This window comes from Amphichorda felina, assembly GCF_050947745.1.
Source record: "Amphichorda felina strain 45539 chromosome Unknown scaffold_9, whole genome shotgun sequence".
Taxonomy (NCBI): domain Eukaryota; kingdom Fungi; phylum Ascomycota; class Sordariomycetes; order Hypocreales; family Bionectriaceae; genus Amphichorda; species Amphichorda felina.
In genome coordinates, this window is record NW_028145041.1 from 1,523,256 (window position 1) to 1,539,534 (window position 16,279).

The window sequence follows — 16,279 nt, forward strand, 5'->3', positions numbered from 1 at the left end:
GGGCGTTGGGGTTGCCACCATGATTGAGCGGAACTGTGGAACTGGCGTTGGAGGAGTGGGTGGATATATATGGATGCCGGTTATAGCATATTTGTAATAATGCAGTCGGCTTCCTAGATGCAGCAGCCTGGCGCTCAATTGGGGGAGCTGTGCTTGCTATTGCCTAGAGACTAGAATGATATACGAATAGATCGTAATGGAATAGAACCACGATGCAGGGTACTATTTGCCCATACAAGTGAGATACCTCGCCATGAAGTTGATTGGAATTGCAAGGTTTGCTATCAAGGTTTCTTCTTGTTATCGTCATCATCATCACCTTCGTCACTCGCATCATCCGGGAGTTCTTGTATCCTCCCTGATTGGGCAGCCCGGGTAACCGGGTTCTCGACGTCCACAACGCCTGTTGCCTTCAACCTATAAGGAACACGTCAGTAATAGTCAAGACCCAAACGAGAAGCTGAAGACGTACCGCTCAAAGAGGACAAACAGCCTCTCAGCCTCGCGCTCCTTCTCCTCGTCCGTCATCTCGGGGAGGTCCGGCACCGACTCGGCGTCCACCCTCTGGCCCGTGATGGGGTTCACATCAGCAGCCCCGGCCTCCTCGCCGAGATTCTTTTGCGAAATCTCGATGCCCTTTGAGGACAGATACCCAGCCGCGTTTCCGAAGCCCACATTGTGCACGAACCGCGACGGGTCCTTGTCGGACAGCTCGAAGAACATTGTCATGATGACCTCTCGGACCTCGGGGTACATGGACATGTTTGACAAGTGCAGAAGCTTGTGCGGCAGGGTTTTCCCCTTCCCCAGGGCCTCTTTGCGGTCCTCATCAGTGGGTATAAATTTCATCTTCAACTGGTCCTTGGCTTCGACAGCCTCGGACTGCGAGATGTGGTTTAAAGCCAGAAGCAGAGGCAAAAACTCATTCTCCTTGTCGTTAGATCCGTAGGAGCTTAAGCAGCTCTCGAGGATTTCCACTAGCTTGTCCACACCTTTAACGGATATTTTCTCCTTTTTCTGGAGAGGGAGAACAGGGAGGCAGTGGACAAGGATGGAAACAGGATTCTGCAACGGGGGCTTGGGGACGGTCATCTGGGACAGCATATCCAAAATTGGGTCTACTGAGCCAAGGAATTGTTCAGCGTGTGATTCGTAACGAGCAGCTAGTGTCGACAGAAGCCTCAGGGTGGCTGCGCATGACGAGGTCGGCTCCGCGGTTGGCAGGGACCCTGTCTCTGCATGGCGGGCAACAGTCTGTAGAAGAGGTCAACAAGAGCCTACAGTACCAAGGAAAATCAGGAGCCATTCTCACAGCATTGACCGCCTCGGCAAGACCGTCATTCTCAAAGGATGAGGTGAGATCTAGGTTTCCATGGGATGAGAAGATAAGGATATTGGCCAGAGCCAACTCGTCCTCGGGGTCATTGTGCTATAGCTGTCAGCAACCTAGATACCATCATCCACGTGGGAAAAAAGGAGAACCTTTAATGTAGCCACAATCTTGTGGGCGCCAATCTCGGTCGACACCAACTCTCTTGACGCGACTGAGCGGACAAGGACGTTGTTGAGACACCTCAGGGCGGGCAGATGCTCCGGCTTCGGGGGCTCCTGGAAGGCATAACGGCCCAGGATACCGACTCCCTTTTTCGAGTACAGCGATTCGAGAGCGGCGTCAGGAAGCATGCGTGTTGATGCATGGAGCTGCTTCAGGTACTTCTCAAGCTCTGCCCAGCAGTCAGCATGATACTTGTCCAGGGCGCTTGGTCAGATGTGGCAAAAGTTACCTCCGCTGCCAGTGGATTCCCCCGGGGCATCAAGCTGCTTGAGGAGCTTATCAACGTCGGCCTTGGACCCTGCTCGCTGGTCAACAGTGAGCTGTCCAAACTCCAGGGCTTGGTGACTGACTGGGTCCGTCGATGGCCGCCATGGCGAGGGTCTGCCGTGTCACTTTTAATTCACGCGCCTTGATCTCTACGTTGAGATGGTCCTGGTGCCGTTTTATGCAGCATCACTCTGCAGATGTAGGGGCCTTCGGTGTAGATGTGCGTGAACGTCAAAGCGTGGGGCTGCTCTACAACTCGCGAGCAGTTACAGTTCCCCACCATGTGGCTGTCTTACCTATGACGACTCGGGATACAAGCGCGGGGAGGGAGCACGTGATACTATTTACCTACCCTGTGGTCTATGCAGTGGGAGATACTAGAGAATTTTGCCTCATCTTTTCGTTTCTTCTATGGGGAAAAAAAATTAAACCATTTCAGGGGAGTGTGCAATGAGAATTCTAATAGAGCTGGTTGTTTACAGCCTTCTCGTTCTAGTGCAGAATTCATTCTACTTCTGACTCCTAGTCCAGTAGGGATGTTGGAGTACTACTAGTACCAAGTAGCGTAAGTAGTATCATATTTAGAGACACAGCTCACAGCATCCTCCACAAGCCAGCCATTAGTATTACGTACTTAACAAAAGATATTACCTGATATATTCGTACTTGTAGAAGGCAGAGTTGGACATACAACGGCCCAGGCTCCCTTTGCGAAAGAGAGGGGTATCTTGCGCCGAGCATACGGATAGAGAAGCTTATGCGAAGGTTCTAGCTTCGGGGGCTAAGGTGGGATGGGAAGGTGGTCCGGCTTGGGTTTCAGCGCCAAGATGGGCGAGGCAAGGAGGACGAGAGCAAAATGAATAGGGTCCTAGAGAGGAGAAAGATAGGAGGGCGATTGTACCGTGTACGAGTAGGCAAAGATATTACTAGTATCCACGGGGAGGGGAAGGTAAGGGGGGTTGGACAAGGGTGGTGAAGGCTGGACAGGGTTGAATAAGGTTGGCTGTTAAGCATTGCATTAACCTTCAATCTTGGCTCCAATGGGGGCCAAAGTGCCAAGTGCCAGCGGGGACTCTGGGGAGCCGGATGCGACCTTGCTGCAATGCTGGCTGGTGCTCGTTGGTCCTTCGAGCCTGGTACTAGTTCTATGCAGAGGTGTGGGAGGGAGAGAGGGAGTTGGAGTGGGTGGCACTGGCTCCGACAACTAAATTGGTTGCGGCTACCTGCTCCACCTCCACCTACCTACCTTAGGTCAGTTCCCAACTTCCATACTTCTTGTCCACTCGTACGGTCTCCAACTGTACGTCCAATGTGATCAACGCTCGCCGTGCGGACCCTCGCCATGCGGACCCTCACCATGCGGGAAGTGGAGGCTTCGCCTTTCTCTGCCGGGCCACTGGCCTCCCAAAAGGGCGCCAGAAAGGGCAGCGACCGACCCGTGTTATGAGGAAGCTCCATGCCAGCAGCGTCTTGGGCCAGGGTCGATCACTGGCAACCACAAAGTGCATGCTTCGTCACCCACACAATGGCCAGGATGAAGCTGCGAGGTCTTGGTCTTATCTTACAAGTCACAGAGACCCTGTACTATGTACTATGTACAGGGCTGTACTACGGATACCGACGGTTGGACCATTGCCCTCCTGCCCCTCTCGGCCTTTTTGCTCTGCCTTGTCTAAATGCCCAGCCTGTTGCCCGCGGCACAGACTGGCTTATTATTGCCATTCTGATGCTATCCGCCTGGGGTTGGTTACATCGGTCTGTGTCGGACTCTCCCTTGGCTGTTGGCTCGAGTCTCAGGCCGCCTGCATATCTACGAGTATAAGTCGGGCCATGTCCGCCGCCCTGGAAAAGGTCTCTGAATGAGAAGTCCCTCGCTGATATTTTCCGGCGTTACGGATACTACTACATACTATTCAGCCCCAGAGTAGGACGTCGACCATACCAACTCATACCACTATGCCCACTGGCGACGCCCTCGAGGCCGTCGGCGGCGCTGAGCTGCGCACTGAGGCCATTGAGAAGAAGCATGACTCCATCGCCATCGCCGAGACTGCCCAGCGCGCCGCCTTCAACGCCGCCTTCAACGCCCACGAGGACGGTTCTATCGCCGACGGTGAGAGTGTGCCCACCGCAGAGGACCTCGTCACACTGCGCCGTGTCCCCACCAAAATCCCCCCCAAGTTGCTCACTATCGCCTTCGTCGAGCTCTGCGAGCGTTTCTCCTACTATGGAACCACCGTCGTTTGTATGCCATCCACCTCCTCTTTCCTGTTCCTGATTTCCTCAGCTGACTTGCCCAAGTCACCAACTTCATCCAGCATGAGCTCCCCAAAGGCTCGACCACCGGCGCCGATGCGACCCAGCCCGGTGTCCTGGGCATGGGCCAGCGCGCCTCGACTGGGATAACCCAGTTCAACCAGTTCTGGCAGTACCTGATGCCTCTTTTTGGAGCCTACATCGCTGATCAGTACTGGGGCCGCTACAAGACCATCAGCTATGCCCTTGGAGTCGACATCATTGGCCACCTCATCCTCGTCATCTCTGCCATTCCCCCGGTTATCCCTAGCCAGGGTGGCTCCGTTGCCTGTATGATTCTCGGAATCATTGTCATTGGAATGGGGACCGGAGGATTCAAGCCCAACGCAAGTTTACTCCCCTCTTTGGTTCTAGCTGAATGTTAGCAAGGATAACACTGGATGATAGGTCAACCCCCTGATCGTGGAGCAGCTCGGCGACCAGCACCTTCACGTCAAGACGCTGCCGAGCGGTGAGCGCGTTCTTGTTGACCCGGCCGTTACGGGCGAGCGCATCTACAACTGGTTCTACTTCTTCATCAACGCCGGCGCGCTTGCCGGCCAGATCAGCATGGTGTGGGCCGAGAAGTACGTCGGCTTCTACCTCTCCTATACCCTACCCACCGTCATGCTGTGCATCTGTCCTGCCGTCATGATTTGGGGCCGCAAGCGCTACGCTCGCCGTGAGCCCGGTGGCTCGGTCCTCGGCCCCGCCATGAAGACCTTCTTCCTGGCCCAGAAGGGTCGCTGGTCCATCAATCCCTTCCAGACGTGGAAGAATATGCACGACGGCACCTTCTGGGAGAATGTCAAACCCTCCAAATTCACGCCCGAGACCCGTCCCGCTTGGATGAACTTTGACGACGCTTGGGTCGATGAGCTGCGCCGTGGTTTCTCTGCCTGTGCTGTCTTTTGCTGGTACCCCCTGTTCTGGCTCTGCTACAACCAGAGTACGTCTTCATTCCTCCCTTAGTCGGCTCCCCAGAATCTCGAGCTAACCGTCCTAACCAGCGAACAACAACCTGGTCTCCCAGGCTGCCGTCATGAAGCGCCATGGTGTCCCCAACGATGTCATCACTAACCTCAACCCCTTCGCTCTCCTTATTTTCATCCCCCTCAACGATTTGTTCATCTACCCCACGCTCCGCAAGATGGGTATCCGTTTCACGCCGATCAAGAAGATTGCCTGCGGCTTCTACGCCGGTTGTGCCGCCATGATCTGGTCCGCCGTCATCCAGTACTACATCTATAAGCGCTCGGAGTGCGGCTGGCACGCTTCAGGGGAGCGCTGGAATGACGAACTGGGCGCGTCCGAGGCCTGCCCCCCGGCGGAAATCAACGTCTGGGCCCAGTCGGGCTCCTACATCCTCATCGCTCTGTCTGAGGTCTTCGCTTCCATCACGTCGCTCGAGTACGCCTACTCCAAGGCTCCCAAGAACATGCGCTCCATGGTCCAGGCCTTTGCCCTCTTCATGACGGCCTTTGCCGCCGCCATCGGCCAGGCCCTCACTGGTCTCGCCGCCGACCCCCTGCTCGTCTGGAACTACACTCTGGTCGCATGCCTGGCCTTTGTCGGCGGCACCTGCTTCTATCTCCAGTTTCGCCATCTAGACGTCATCGAGGATGAGCTCAACGAACTGCCCGAGGGTCTCGTCGCCAACAAGGTCACCGACATTGAGATTCCGCCTCCCAAGCGGATCTCCGATGCCGGGGTGGATGAGCCCGCTGGTGATACCAAGGCCATGTGAAAGGCCAAAGGGTGAAGCTGAAGAGGGTGCATGTAATCTCAGGGAGCCCCTGGGAAATGTGGTTGATGGATGATGGTGCCGTAGAGATTCTGCTCTACGTGATTATTCGTACCTACGTATATGATACGTATCAGTCGCTACTAAGATACCAAGTAACATTGTTGTGCAGACGTTTCGCGCCTCTTCGAACCTGACGAGATGGTCAAATGCATGCCTTCTGTGTATTGCCATTCGGCTTATAAACCCATGAGATACAGTGCTTATTATGGCGATGCTGATCCATTTATTGCAGCGATAGTGCTATATATATTAGGGTACTCATTTGTTTATAATGGGATTGTTATAATAGTACTACTAGTGGAGGTTATAGCCGGAAGAGAGGTACTTGGAGAATCAGTACAGCCCGAGCAGTTTCACTGTGCCCTACTAGGTATCTCATCTATCCCATCCATCCTGCGCATCAGTCTTAGAGACCTCCATCATCACGACGGGCTTCATAGGCATTAGTGAAGCTGTGCTTGTAAGAGGGAAACAAACATAATCTACATGAACAAACACACGAGTTATTGATGAGCATCACCCCCGCGCGTCAACCCCAATTTCTCTGTGGGATGGAGGCTGGGGGACGGAATGAATCCCGATGCGACCGGGCGTGTCAGAAAAACATGCACACGTGAGCTCCGGTGACTGCGATCTCATGCAGGCTCCGCTCGACCACGTGTCTCGTTTTATTTTGTCATCGTGCCATCGAGGTCTTCAACCCCCACGTCCAGTCGTCCATCCCCCGCGCAAATGAATGAATGAATACCTGGCATGATACCTCGACCATGTTCCTCGAAATCAATAAAAGGGCTACTGCGTCGCAGGGCGCCCCCCATGCTCACGAGACTCTCTCACGCACACATTCCCCGTCCCTCTGTTCTCGGCTTTTTCATCTTTTCGATTGAGTGTTGAAAGGGCCACAGACCAGCGGCAGCCGTGGCCACCACCAGCCCATTTTCTCAACGTATGCTGCCTGCTGTTATTATACATACATTCGTCATACCCGAGAAAAAAGGACCCCCGATTTTATCTGCCTATGGCTAGGCTCGTTAGCCCGTCCTAGCATATGTCTTGCCTGCCGAATCCCGAAAATAATAAATGGCCCCGTATGCCGGCTTGAACAAACTTCTTCATGTTCGCGTTCCCAGCATCAGTCATTTCTTCCCTTTAAAACTTTTTCTTATCCCTTAACCATCAACGCCGAGAAAATAACATCAAAGTTTCGCTTGTTAATTGAATTTCCCAAAATCCCGTGGGCCACATTCGGACGAGCGTCGCCCCATTCGCCGTGATAACCGTTCGTCCAAGATGCTAATCCGCGCTCGCAAAAATACAGCTGCCGACAGAGGAAGGATCATCGCCAATCGAGGCCTCGGCTCTATTCGCGAATGAGGGAAATTGTCCACGCGCCGAAATGCAATGCTCAGGTTCCGCCTCGAGGTGACGCTGCGGCTGTGGGCGGCTGGGGGCGGCGAATGGCCGTATGACGCGCTCGAAGCATGGGGGATATGTCATGCGAGCCATTGCTCCTCGTCCCTCTTCCGTCCACGCATTACAAGGCCTTCGTCGTCGTCGTCTTCGTCGTCGTCGTCGTCGCCGTCATCGTCGTCGTTGATCCGCAGTTGCTCGACCGACGCTGTTGTTGCCTGAACTCCCTCATCTTCTGTAACTTCGTTTTCCTCGTCGTCATACATCCACGTCAGCCCGTTGGCCTCTTCCTCCAGAGGAAACATCTCTCTAGCATATTCTTCGAGGCCCCGGGGGCCTTCCCACAGCTCCAGTGCCTGAGCAGGGCAATTCTTCTCCAGCTGGGCGTCGCCAAAGTACGGGGGTTGTTTCTTTGGATCCAGCTCATCCTTGCTGAAGAGTTCTTCGAGGCCCTCGAGCTGTTCTCGGTAGCCAGCCGGAATCCGCACCTTGATCTCGATAGGGCCTCGGACGTAGCGAACAGGGCGCCCAACACCCCGCTCAAATACTTCACAAGCCTCCTTGGGCGTAAGATATTCGTACGCCAGGGCTATACGCTTCCCGCTCCACTTGGCGACTCCATCCTTGAAGATTTGCAAGATTGCCGGGCCAACATCGTGTTCGGCATCGAGCCAGGGCAGCTTGGCATCCTCGTGGAATGGGGCTTGCCACACGAACGAGCCGTCGTCCTGGACCTCCATGCAGAAGAGAGGGTACAGGAGAGAGGTGAAGTTGTTGTTATAGATGCCTGTGTATACAAAAGTCGCAGGCAGCTTCAACTCCCGGACATAGTCCTCGACTTTGTGCTTGTTGGCCCAGAGGGGCAAAGACGGCCAGCTGGGGTCATAAGCAGCATGGTCGGGCATGGACGAGTATATGTAATGCTGGATCCCGGCCTTCTTGGCAGCATCGGCGAGGGCCTTGCCGATCTGCAGCTCATCGCCGTAAAAGGTGGTGTTGATGAAGGCGAGCTGGGCCCCGCGGAAGAGGCTTGATATGAGGTCGTGGTTGATACCGACACCGGAGATGGGACCGTTGAGGGTGACGTCCTTGTTGGCCTCGGTGAGGTTTTGTCGAGTATACAGCTCGCCGACGAAAACAGTAACGTTGGGATTGGTCGACACCTCGGTTGCAACAACGCCTTCAAGATTCCTCAGCTGGGCGCGGACACGATAACCCACGGCCGTGGCATTCCGGATGAGAGACGCGGCTTGACGGCCGGAGGCATTGATAATGGCAATGGTCTTGTCGGGGGACGACATCATCCTCTTTGGTGGGCGGAAAGTGACCGAGTTGTTTCTCGAGCTAGCGAGCGGCGACGACTCCGAGTACGATGACCTCGAGTGCTTGTGCTGCTTTCGGGCGTTCGGTTGGTCGTTGGCGATGTGGATGGGAATGCTGGGCGTGACGGACCCATTGAGCTGCGCTGGCATGGCTGCGACCTCGCCTCGCTGCTGCAGGACGTGAACCGACATGTATACCAAGGCAGGACCTCAGGACAGAGCCAGACGTCAAGGTCAGGCCCAGGAAGGTACAGGAATATTTTATGCAGAGGCGAGAGGGCAACAGCGACCGTGGTTGGCACACGCTAGCCCGCCCGTTTTTTTCTCTTTCTGCGAACAGAGGGGGAGGGGCCGTCTCGGGGCGCGGTGGCCGATGCTGGGCCAGAAATTCTGGAATCGATGCGCTACTGGTGGGGAAACGTAAGGGCAGAGGTGGCCTGGATCAGCCCATGAATCGACAAGTCAGTACGTAAAATGAATGTATGGCTGTGGACCGGTGACGGTGCTGGAACAGGTTGGGAGGGCCACGAAAGACCAGAAGAGTCCTCTAGCCAATGCAACGAGTGGGAAGTAGTGCGGGAACACAACAGAAAGATACGGATAATGGGTCGCCAGCAGCACAGGATAGAACCCTGGCCGGAGAATGTGATTGTCTGCCTGCGCGTGGGGGAACTGAGGGTACAAGGGTTCGAAGAGGGTACCGAATGAATTGAGTTGGGGCCGGGGCGAGAGAGAGGAGATATATAGGATACCAGAAGAATGGGCAAAAGGCAGATGGGATAGTTGATTATGGTAGGGGATTCTGGGCCCTGCTTAGGGACCTGATGGACAAAGTACGACGCCCTTGAGGGGCAGGTCGGGGGCCAAGTGACATGGGGAAACGGAGGGACAGGCAATGGACTTGACTGCTCAGGCTAGGATGGAGGGGGGGACGAGGGGGAGGGGCTGGGAGAATCCGGGGCGCGTCTGGTCTGGTGGCACGTACCTGGAGAAAGCGGATGGTCTTCGGAATCCGTACCTGAGGTAAATACTATGGAGTGACGAGAAAGACTCGCGATGGGATTTAGGCAGATAAAAGTGTCAGGGTCAGAGCGTCATGTGTATGAGTCTTTCGATATGCAGATGCAACTAGGCCAGAGAGGCGGCGAAAAGACGGAAAAAAGACACAAGCAGGTCGGATATCAGTCAACTCGGGGAGGCCAATGCCACCCTGTATCCTGGTGCCACCGTCCAAAATGGAAGAGGCGGGCGGTTTTGGGAATTGAATTGCACCGCAATAGAAGTCCTATCGTGGGCTCGTGGGTGATGGCGGGGTGATGTTTGATCGGGCCCGCTCGTCCTGTTTGGCTATCACGGCGCTGTTCCCGTTGCAAGGTGAACTTATTTAGCGAGGCTGGTGGTTGGTTGGCGATAAGGAGACTGGTGGTGCGCGTCCAGTGAGATTAACAGATTAACAGCAGCTCCGTTTGGGCGGACCGTTTGTCGAGCTGCGACGTCGGCGGGTGAAACGACAGAGGGGTCGAGAGACGGACTGAAGGCCAGACAATGGCGAGTATGTAATGCTGCTACGAGTAATCTGTAGGTAGTAGTATGAAAGAGGCAGGATGGAGGGGACCCGAAGAAACCTGGGGGGGAAGGAGTGGAAAGCACCCTCGAGGTGAAGTGATGTTGACGAGAAGGTGTTATCAGCACGCCGAGAACTGCCCTGACCAAAGCTTTGGAAGCCAACAAGGAAAAAAGTATGCCAGAAACGACGCCATTCTGATACCGTCCGCTGGTCCCGGTGCAAGGTACAACGACGAGGCGAAACAAGACCACAGCAGACCTGACGCCCCAGCCTGGGCATGCGCAGTTTAGCTCACGCCTCTTGCGCTCCCATCAGCACCCGTCAACGCTCACCGTGTTAAAGAGAAGGCCGCATTCGGGGGCATTTCTGCTCGTGTTTCTGGAGCACTCTGCTGCCACCACCCCCTCTCCCGTCGTACAGAGACTCCCGCTATGCCTACGAGACGAATAGCAAGCCCAGGTCGTCTCTCGCCCTGCCGCCCTGTCGAGCAAAGTCCCCCAAAGTCCCCACCCACCACCTCCGAGCCCGGCCATGCTCCTTGGCTGCAGTCTGCATTGCGTTCATGACGGCCAGCCACATCTACCACCCAGAGCATCATTCCACTCCGACCGTCCATATTAGAGACCACCTGGCGATTATCCGTATCTCAATCCCAAATCCTCAACGCCATTGGCCTGTGTCCTGTAACGTCCAATCGGGGAATATGGCTGCTGACTGCACTGGGGCCCCTGTTGATTGCAATTGCAAACACAAGGATCCTGGGGGTGGTCCAATTCGCAGATGTCTCTCATCACGCTGTCATCGGGTAGGGCGCTAACAGCATATTCGTACTCGTAGTACTAGATTCTGGAGACGCCTTGCGGCCTTGTTGGTTGATAGTAGTACTATGCACGAGTGTCCGTAGCCTTCCCCGACCTGCCGGCTGGTCCCAGTGACGCTACAAAATAAGAACACCCAACAGGATGCGTGAGAGACTTCTACAAGCACGCAACTCGGCGACGGGATTCCTCCTGTGACCTTGCTGGGCACACCGCCGGGGTCCTTATCTCGAGTCGAGCGCAAAGGGTAACAGACAGACAATGGCGATGATGTGGTGCTGGATTGCGGCATCGGAAGCCGGCCATGGACATGACGAACCTCATTCGCCCTCTGCCGGTTTCCATTACTCGATTGCTTGCTGCTGGCCCTGCCTTCTAGGCTCTGGCCCTCTGTGTTTCTACCGCACTATCCGTACATAGTACCTTGGGGAAACTGTCCCCATTGTTGGGGTCTCGTGAGCTCTCTTGGGGCCGCCGCGCTAGACCGGAGCAATGCTGCATTACCTAAAACTTTGGCCTGAGCCTCCAGTCAAAAAATTTTACCCCAATTCCATTTCTCATCTCTGTTACCCATCGACCTCACCCTCTCAATGCCATTTGCTCGCCCACGGAATCATGCCATCGACCGTCCTTGCGCAGCGTGGCGGCAGATTCTGCTCTCCTGGCAATTGTCTGGTCACCAGACTGGCAAGAGCCTGCAGCAAGTTGATAATGTGACGTCCAGTCGCATACAGCACCCTAACCTCGTGGCTGACCCGCACGCGAGGCCACTGACGACGATATGTATCCATATTTTCGACCATGATGGATCCCGCCCGCCCATCTCCGTCGGTGGCTTTTGCGGGATGGGGTGCTTACGAATGGTGATGGAGTTAGAGGCTGTTGCTTCCATGCGTCCATTGCAAGCGAGCCATACTATCCGTAATCCCATTGAGTTAATGGCATTACCAGGCGTTCATCGCCCAACGTTCGCACAGACGCTCCTGGAAGCATTGGATATTGTATACCATGCACGGGGTACCAGGCATCAAACCCCGATCTCAGCCATGTGGCCGCGCCGAGACTGGAGTCACTGCCGATCTGCTGCTTCAGCGGCAGTATGATGTACATGGCTGGCCCGAAAGGTCTCGACGTTCTCGGAGCCCTAATTATTGCTCACTTACTATTCGCGGATGACAGGCTAGGAACCAGTGTCACTGACAGCAGACCCGCCGTCGTGGATCACGATTGACTCCCATCAATGGCGACGCCAAACTGGAGAACGTGCCATTGCGTGCCAATACTAAATCAAGTACGTACTACGACGTACTATGCAGAAGCAGCACCGCCAACCCCGCAGACCCATGGATCCGATCATCCGCATATTACTGTAATTTTGTAAATGGCTCTCTCGCTGCCACGTCTCTGCATCTGGTCCTCCCACTTATGTACGCATCCCGGTGGGATGAGACGGTGGAACAAGAAAGGGAAAAAACTCCTCATCGGCAGCCGGATCAAGTGCCGTCTTCTCGCAGCTTTCAATTACGTACAATCGCACGCCCCCCAACCGCTCTGGTTATCCCGTCATACTCGACGAAACCACAATAACAGCATGTACGTACGAGTACATAGTACTCTGTACGAGGAGATGTGCCAATATGTACGATGTGCGTTCGTGCTGCCCCGCGTCGAATTGCGCATCTCCGCGGCCGGTGTGCAAGACTCTGCATGCCTAGTTGCCCTACATACATAATACATACATATCCAAATTGCGAATCATCCAGTCCAATTCCCATATGGCCCTGCCTTGGCCGGTAGCTGCGGCCTGTATATATGGTACCTACCGTATGCTGACATACACGCCTACTTACATACATACATCCTCTCGCTTAGGCTTAGGGGACTGTCAACAGCTGTTCATTCTCCCCGCTCGAGCTTGTTTGCGATATATTGCTTCGCACGCGGATCTGCCAGAATGCCGACTTGCCGGCGGGTACCAACAATGTCACGCACGTCACTCCTGACAGGCACGCCGGATCTCAAGTGAGGTGCGTCATGGCATCTCCCCAACGTTGCGCTACACGCCCTCTTCAGACCGTAGGATAATTCAACGTCCCGCATGTTCAGCATTTGCTGTCGGAGTTTCGCCCGACATCATCAGTCTCAGGTAAGACCAAAGCATCCGTGTTTTATATGCAAAAGCCCATGTTTCATACCCAGCTGCTAGAAGCGACGGTAACGAATTACAAAGTCTTGGTGTTACTCGGTGCCTTGCTGGCTGGGTGCTGTATCCCAGGCCATGCCGTCCATCGGCGGTGCCCTCTCCATACAGATGGGGCCGGGCCCGTTTGCGTTGCCGCGGCCGTGTGGCTGTGCGCGAGAGAGATATCAAGAAATCACTGGAGCTAAAGTTAGCCGAGTCGAGTCGTGATGACTTCCACAAAGGCGGGGCGATACGAACCCAGTCCATATTGTTAGGTGCCGATATCCACGAAGAGCCGAGGTCGAACGTGCCAAGAATGTTGCCTCCCGACTCCATCCCAGGGAAGGACATGCTATCTATAACTTCGGTCGCCTGTGGAACCGAGAAGAAGGCCTGGCTAGTGCCGGATATTGAGTCTATACATGAATTTAGCAACAATCCACAGATGCTTTTAAACATATAACCATACCATCGAAGCCTACGGATGAAAAGTGGTCACCAGTACTGCCAGATACGCCAGAAGAGGGTTGGGGCATCGCCGACGAAGATATTACAGATCTATTGCTTGAACTCTGTGTCTGCGGGATAGACGGGACGTCCGTCACGCTGAGATCCCGGTCCACGGGCACACCCAGACGCGCCAGCATGACCGCCAGCGTGTCGGCCGTCTTCCTCATCTCGGTCGTCGTCTCAGCCACGTGGGACCAGACGTCGTGGGACCGCTGAATCATCTCCTTGAGCTCCTGCTTGGACGGCGTGGGCGTCGCCGTCTGGCCGTCCGCCCAGTCGTGCCCGCCGCTGGGGTCACCGTACTGCCCGTTCTGGATGACCAGGTACAGCACCATAGCCGCGAGGAGGTAGTCGTGCACAGCGAGCGACGAGATGAATCACCCGTGGTGCGCGAGGCTGTGGCCCGGCTTGCAGGCGTCCCAGATGATGACCTGCGTCCCCAGAAGCGTTAGGGCGGCCTGGAGGCACTGCTGTCGCGAGTAGTCGTGCTCGGGCTTGGTCACCGGCTCTGCCAGGTACCGCCGGTGCAGCACGCAGCGGCTCTTGTTATACAGGGCTGCAAGGCCGAAGCGCTGCATGAACAGCATGGGCGGGTCGCCGACGCACTCGTCCAGGGGCCGGACCATCATGAAGGACGGCACGCTGCGCCACGTCTCCTGCAGGAGGTGGTCTAGCCGGAGAACTTCGCTGTAGCTGGGCGGTGTCAGAGCGTGCATCTGTTTGGCGATCTGCGCACAAAGACCCTGACGATTCTGGTCTTGTGGATAGGATACGTCGTGCTCGTCCAGACTTAATCGGGGCGCCCTGGTGGGAGCTCCTTAGTATCCTCATCAAAGTCATCGTCCTCGAGGTTTCGGGGTACCGCTGTATCCGACTCGATGCTCTGCATCATACTAGGCAGGCCCATGTGGAAAGCGACTATCGACTCGACCTGGATGGCCAGGTTCCACATACGCCGGCGCATCTCGCCCTCGAAGGGGGTGAGGCCGGCCAGCTTGTCTGGGTCCCGGTGCAGACCCATCTTAAGCATGAGACGCACACAGAACCCTGAAACAATGCAGTTCATCTGAGCTGCGCGGTTGAAGATGAAGTGGGGTTCAACGTAGAGCATGAAGGCGGGGAGTGTTGTCGCGTTAGGCTGCATGTACTTGCCCCAGACAAGAGCCCATCCGGCGCATGACCTGTAGAGCTTGATGCGGTCGGCAGCTGGTACGGGTGAATCGCTGTCAATCTCGTGAGGAGCCTGGAAGATGTTGAAGAATGTGCCCGCAGCCAGCATCATGAATAGCTGGGCTATCCAGTGGAGGGATACATCGCTTGGGTCTTGCCAGAAACGAGCGTACTACAGCAGGTGAGGTATCTCCGTAACTACATATAGTACAACTTGAATCTAGTACCTACCGTTCGTGCAGACGTAGGTCGATGGACGATGCCTAAACACTATCAGGGTCTCAAATCATAGTACCATACCAGGCGAAGACACTAGGCTCACGCTGTGAAGGACACTTAGACTGAAAGTATCGAGTAATCAACCTGTCCGCAACCTGCTTCTCAGGGAGTTGAGCTAGAAGGTCTTCTCGATTTTTGGGAGCTCCGCTTGAGAAGAAGAGCAGGTTCGGGCCATGAGTTGCATCCGGTGGAGAATCACCATCCTCGTTATCCGAGTCCCCGAAGTAGTCCTTGAGAACTTCGATCCGTGGAGGGCATCAGCTTCACAAACTCGCCCACCGCGTGACCACATGTAGTTCCGGCTCACGTCCTCGAGCATAGCCATGTAGTGCGTCCCCCCGACATACGATGTCGTCGCATTCTGGCCCCGCACAACCTGTCCCTTGAACTGCGGCGTCTCCCCGTTGCCCAGCTTCTGCTCCCCCAGCTCTGGCTGGCCCCGCTGGGGGGTGAGATTGCCACCGACGTCCATCATACCGCGTACCATCCCCTCGAGTCGTTTCAGGCGCGCAGCCATGGACTTGGCCGACCTACGCTTTATAGGCTTAGGCGCATACTAGCACAAGTCCTCTCAGCCCTTCTTCTAGCACTGCCCGCACGGCGCGCCCAGTCGCACTTGAGCTCAGACATGCGACATGGCGCGCAAGACAGGAGAATGCGCGAACGCTTCTGGCGCGGCGGCTGCAGTGGCTGGGAGGACTCGCTTGTCGAGTGGCTGCCGAAGGCGTAGTCGGAGTCCATGTTGTAAGCCGTGGACGCGCTTGGCCGCGATAGCGATAGTGGAACTCGGTTACAAGCTGTTATCCAGTTTTGTTGGTCTAAATATCACGCGATATCGAGCGGGGTTCATGGACGTTCATTCAAGTACCCAGTAAGAAGAAAATCTAGCTTGGATGAATGGGGCGAAGACTCACTCAGCCGGGGTTGCTTCTTAGTTGCCTCCAACTTTGCTCCTTATGCCCACCTTCATGTGATATTTACCAGACAAAGCAACCTTCGGCCCTAAGAACATAATAAACTCCGGGTTCGACAACCGTAAGCTGCGCACTATCATTCTTGTGCAGTGCAAAGACCTATTTCAAATTCATTACAACATT

The 16,279-nt window shown here is 55.2% G+C and overlaps 5 protein-coding genes across 5 annotated transcripts; 1 reads left to right on the forward strand and 4 right to left on the reverse strand.

The window, feature by feature from the left end:
• Positions 1–284: 284 nt before the first annotated feature.
• ACO1O0_009043 (guanine nucleotide exchange factor) lies at positions 285–1,927 on the reverse strand (the record flags this gene model as incomplete). Its single annotated transcript, XM_083198396.1, has 6 exons — positions 285–417; positions 473–1,254; positions 1,313–1,429; positions 1,483–1,724; positions 1,785–1,853; positions 1,906–1,927. 6 exons carry the CDS (start codon positions 1,925–1,927, stop codon positions 285–287), a joined length of 1,365 nt encoding a protein of 454 aa, XP_083046131.1.
• Positions 1,928–3,778: 1,851 nt separating this feature from the next.
• On the forward strand, positions 3,779–5,864 carry ACO1O0_009044 (POT family-domain-containing protein; the record flags this gene model as incomplete). Its single annotated transcript, XM_083198397.1, has 4 exons — positions 3,779–4,067; positions 4,124–4,485; positions 4,526–5,066; positions 5,128–5,864. The coding sequence occupies 4 exons, from the start codon at positions 3,779–3,781 to the stop codon at positions 5,862–5,864; spliced, it is 1,929 nt and encodes a 642-aa protein (XP_083046132.1).
• Positions 5,865–7,417: 1,553 nt separating this feature from the next.
• ACO1O0_009045 (NmrA-like family-domain-containing protein) lies at positions 7,418–8,848 on the reverse strand (the record flags this gene model as incomplete). Its single annotated transcript, XM_083198398.1, is given in 2 exon segments — positions 7,418–8,827; positions 8,843–8,848. The coding sequence occupies 2 exon segments, from the start codon at positions 8,846–8,848 to the stop codon at positions 7,418–7,420; spliced, it is 1,416 nt and encodes a 471-aa protein (XP_083046133.1).
• A 4,431-nt stretch (positions 8,849–13,279) lies between these two features.
• ACO1O0_009046 (uncharacterized protein) lies at positions 13,280–14,068 on the reverse strand (the record flags this gene model as incomplete). The annotated part of the gene is made up of 3 exons (XM_083198399.1): positions 13,280–13,390; positions 13,482–13,639; positions 13,795–14,068. The coding sequence occupies 3 exons, from the start codon at positions 14,066–14,068 to the stop codon at positions 13,280–13,282; spliced, it is 543 nt and encodes a 180-aa protein (XP_083046134.1).
• A 42-nt stretch (positions 14,069–14,110) lies between these two features.
• ACO1O0_009047 (fungal specific transcription factor domain-containing protein) lies at positions 14,111–15,923 on the reverse strand (the record flags this gene model as incomplete). The annotated part of the gene is made up of 5 exons (XM_083198400.1): positions 14,111–14,461; positions 14,596–15,075; positions 15,278–15,420; positions 15,450–15,712; positions 15,799–15,923. 5 exons carry the CDS (start codon positions 15,921–15,923, stop codon positions 14,111–14,113), a joined length of 1,362 nt encoding a protein of 453 aa, XP_083046135.1.
• Positions 15,924–16,279: the final 356 nt, after the last annotated feature.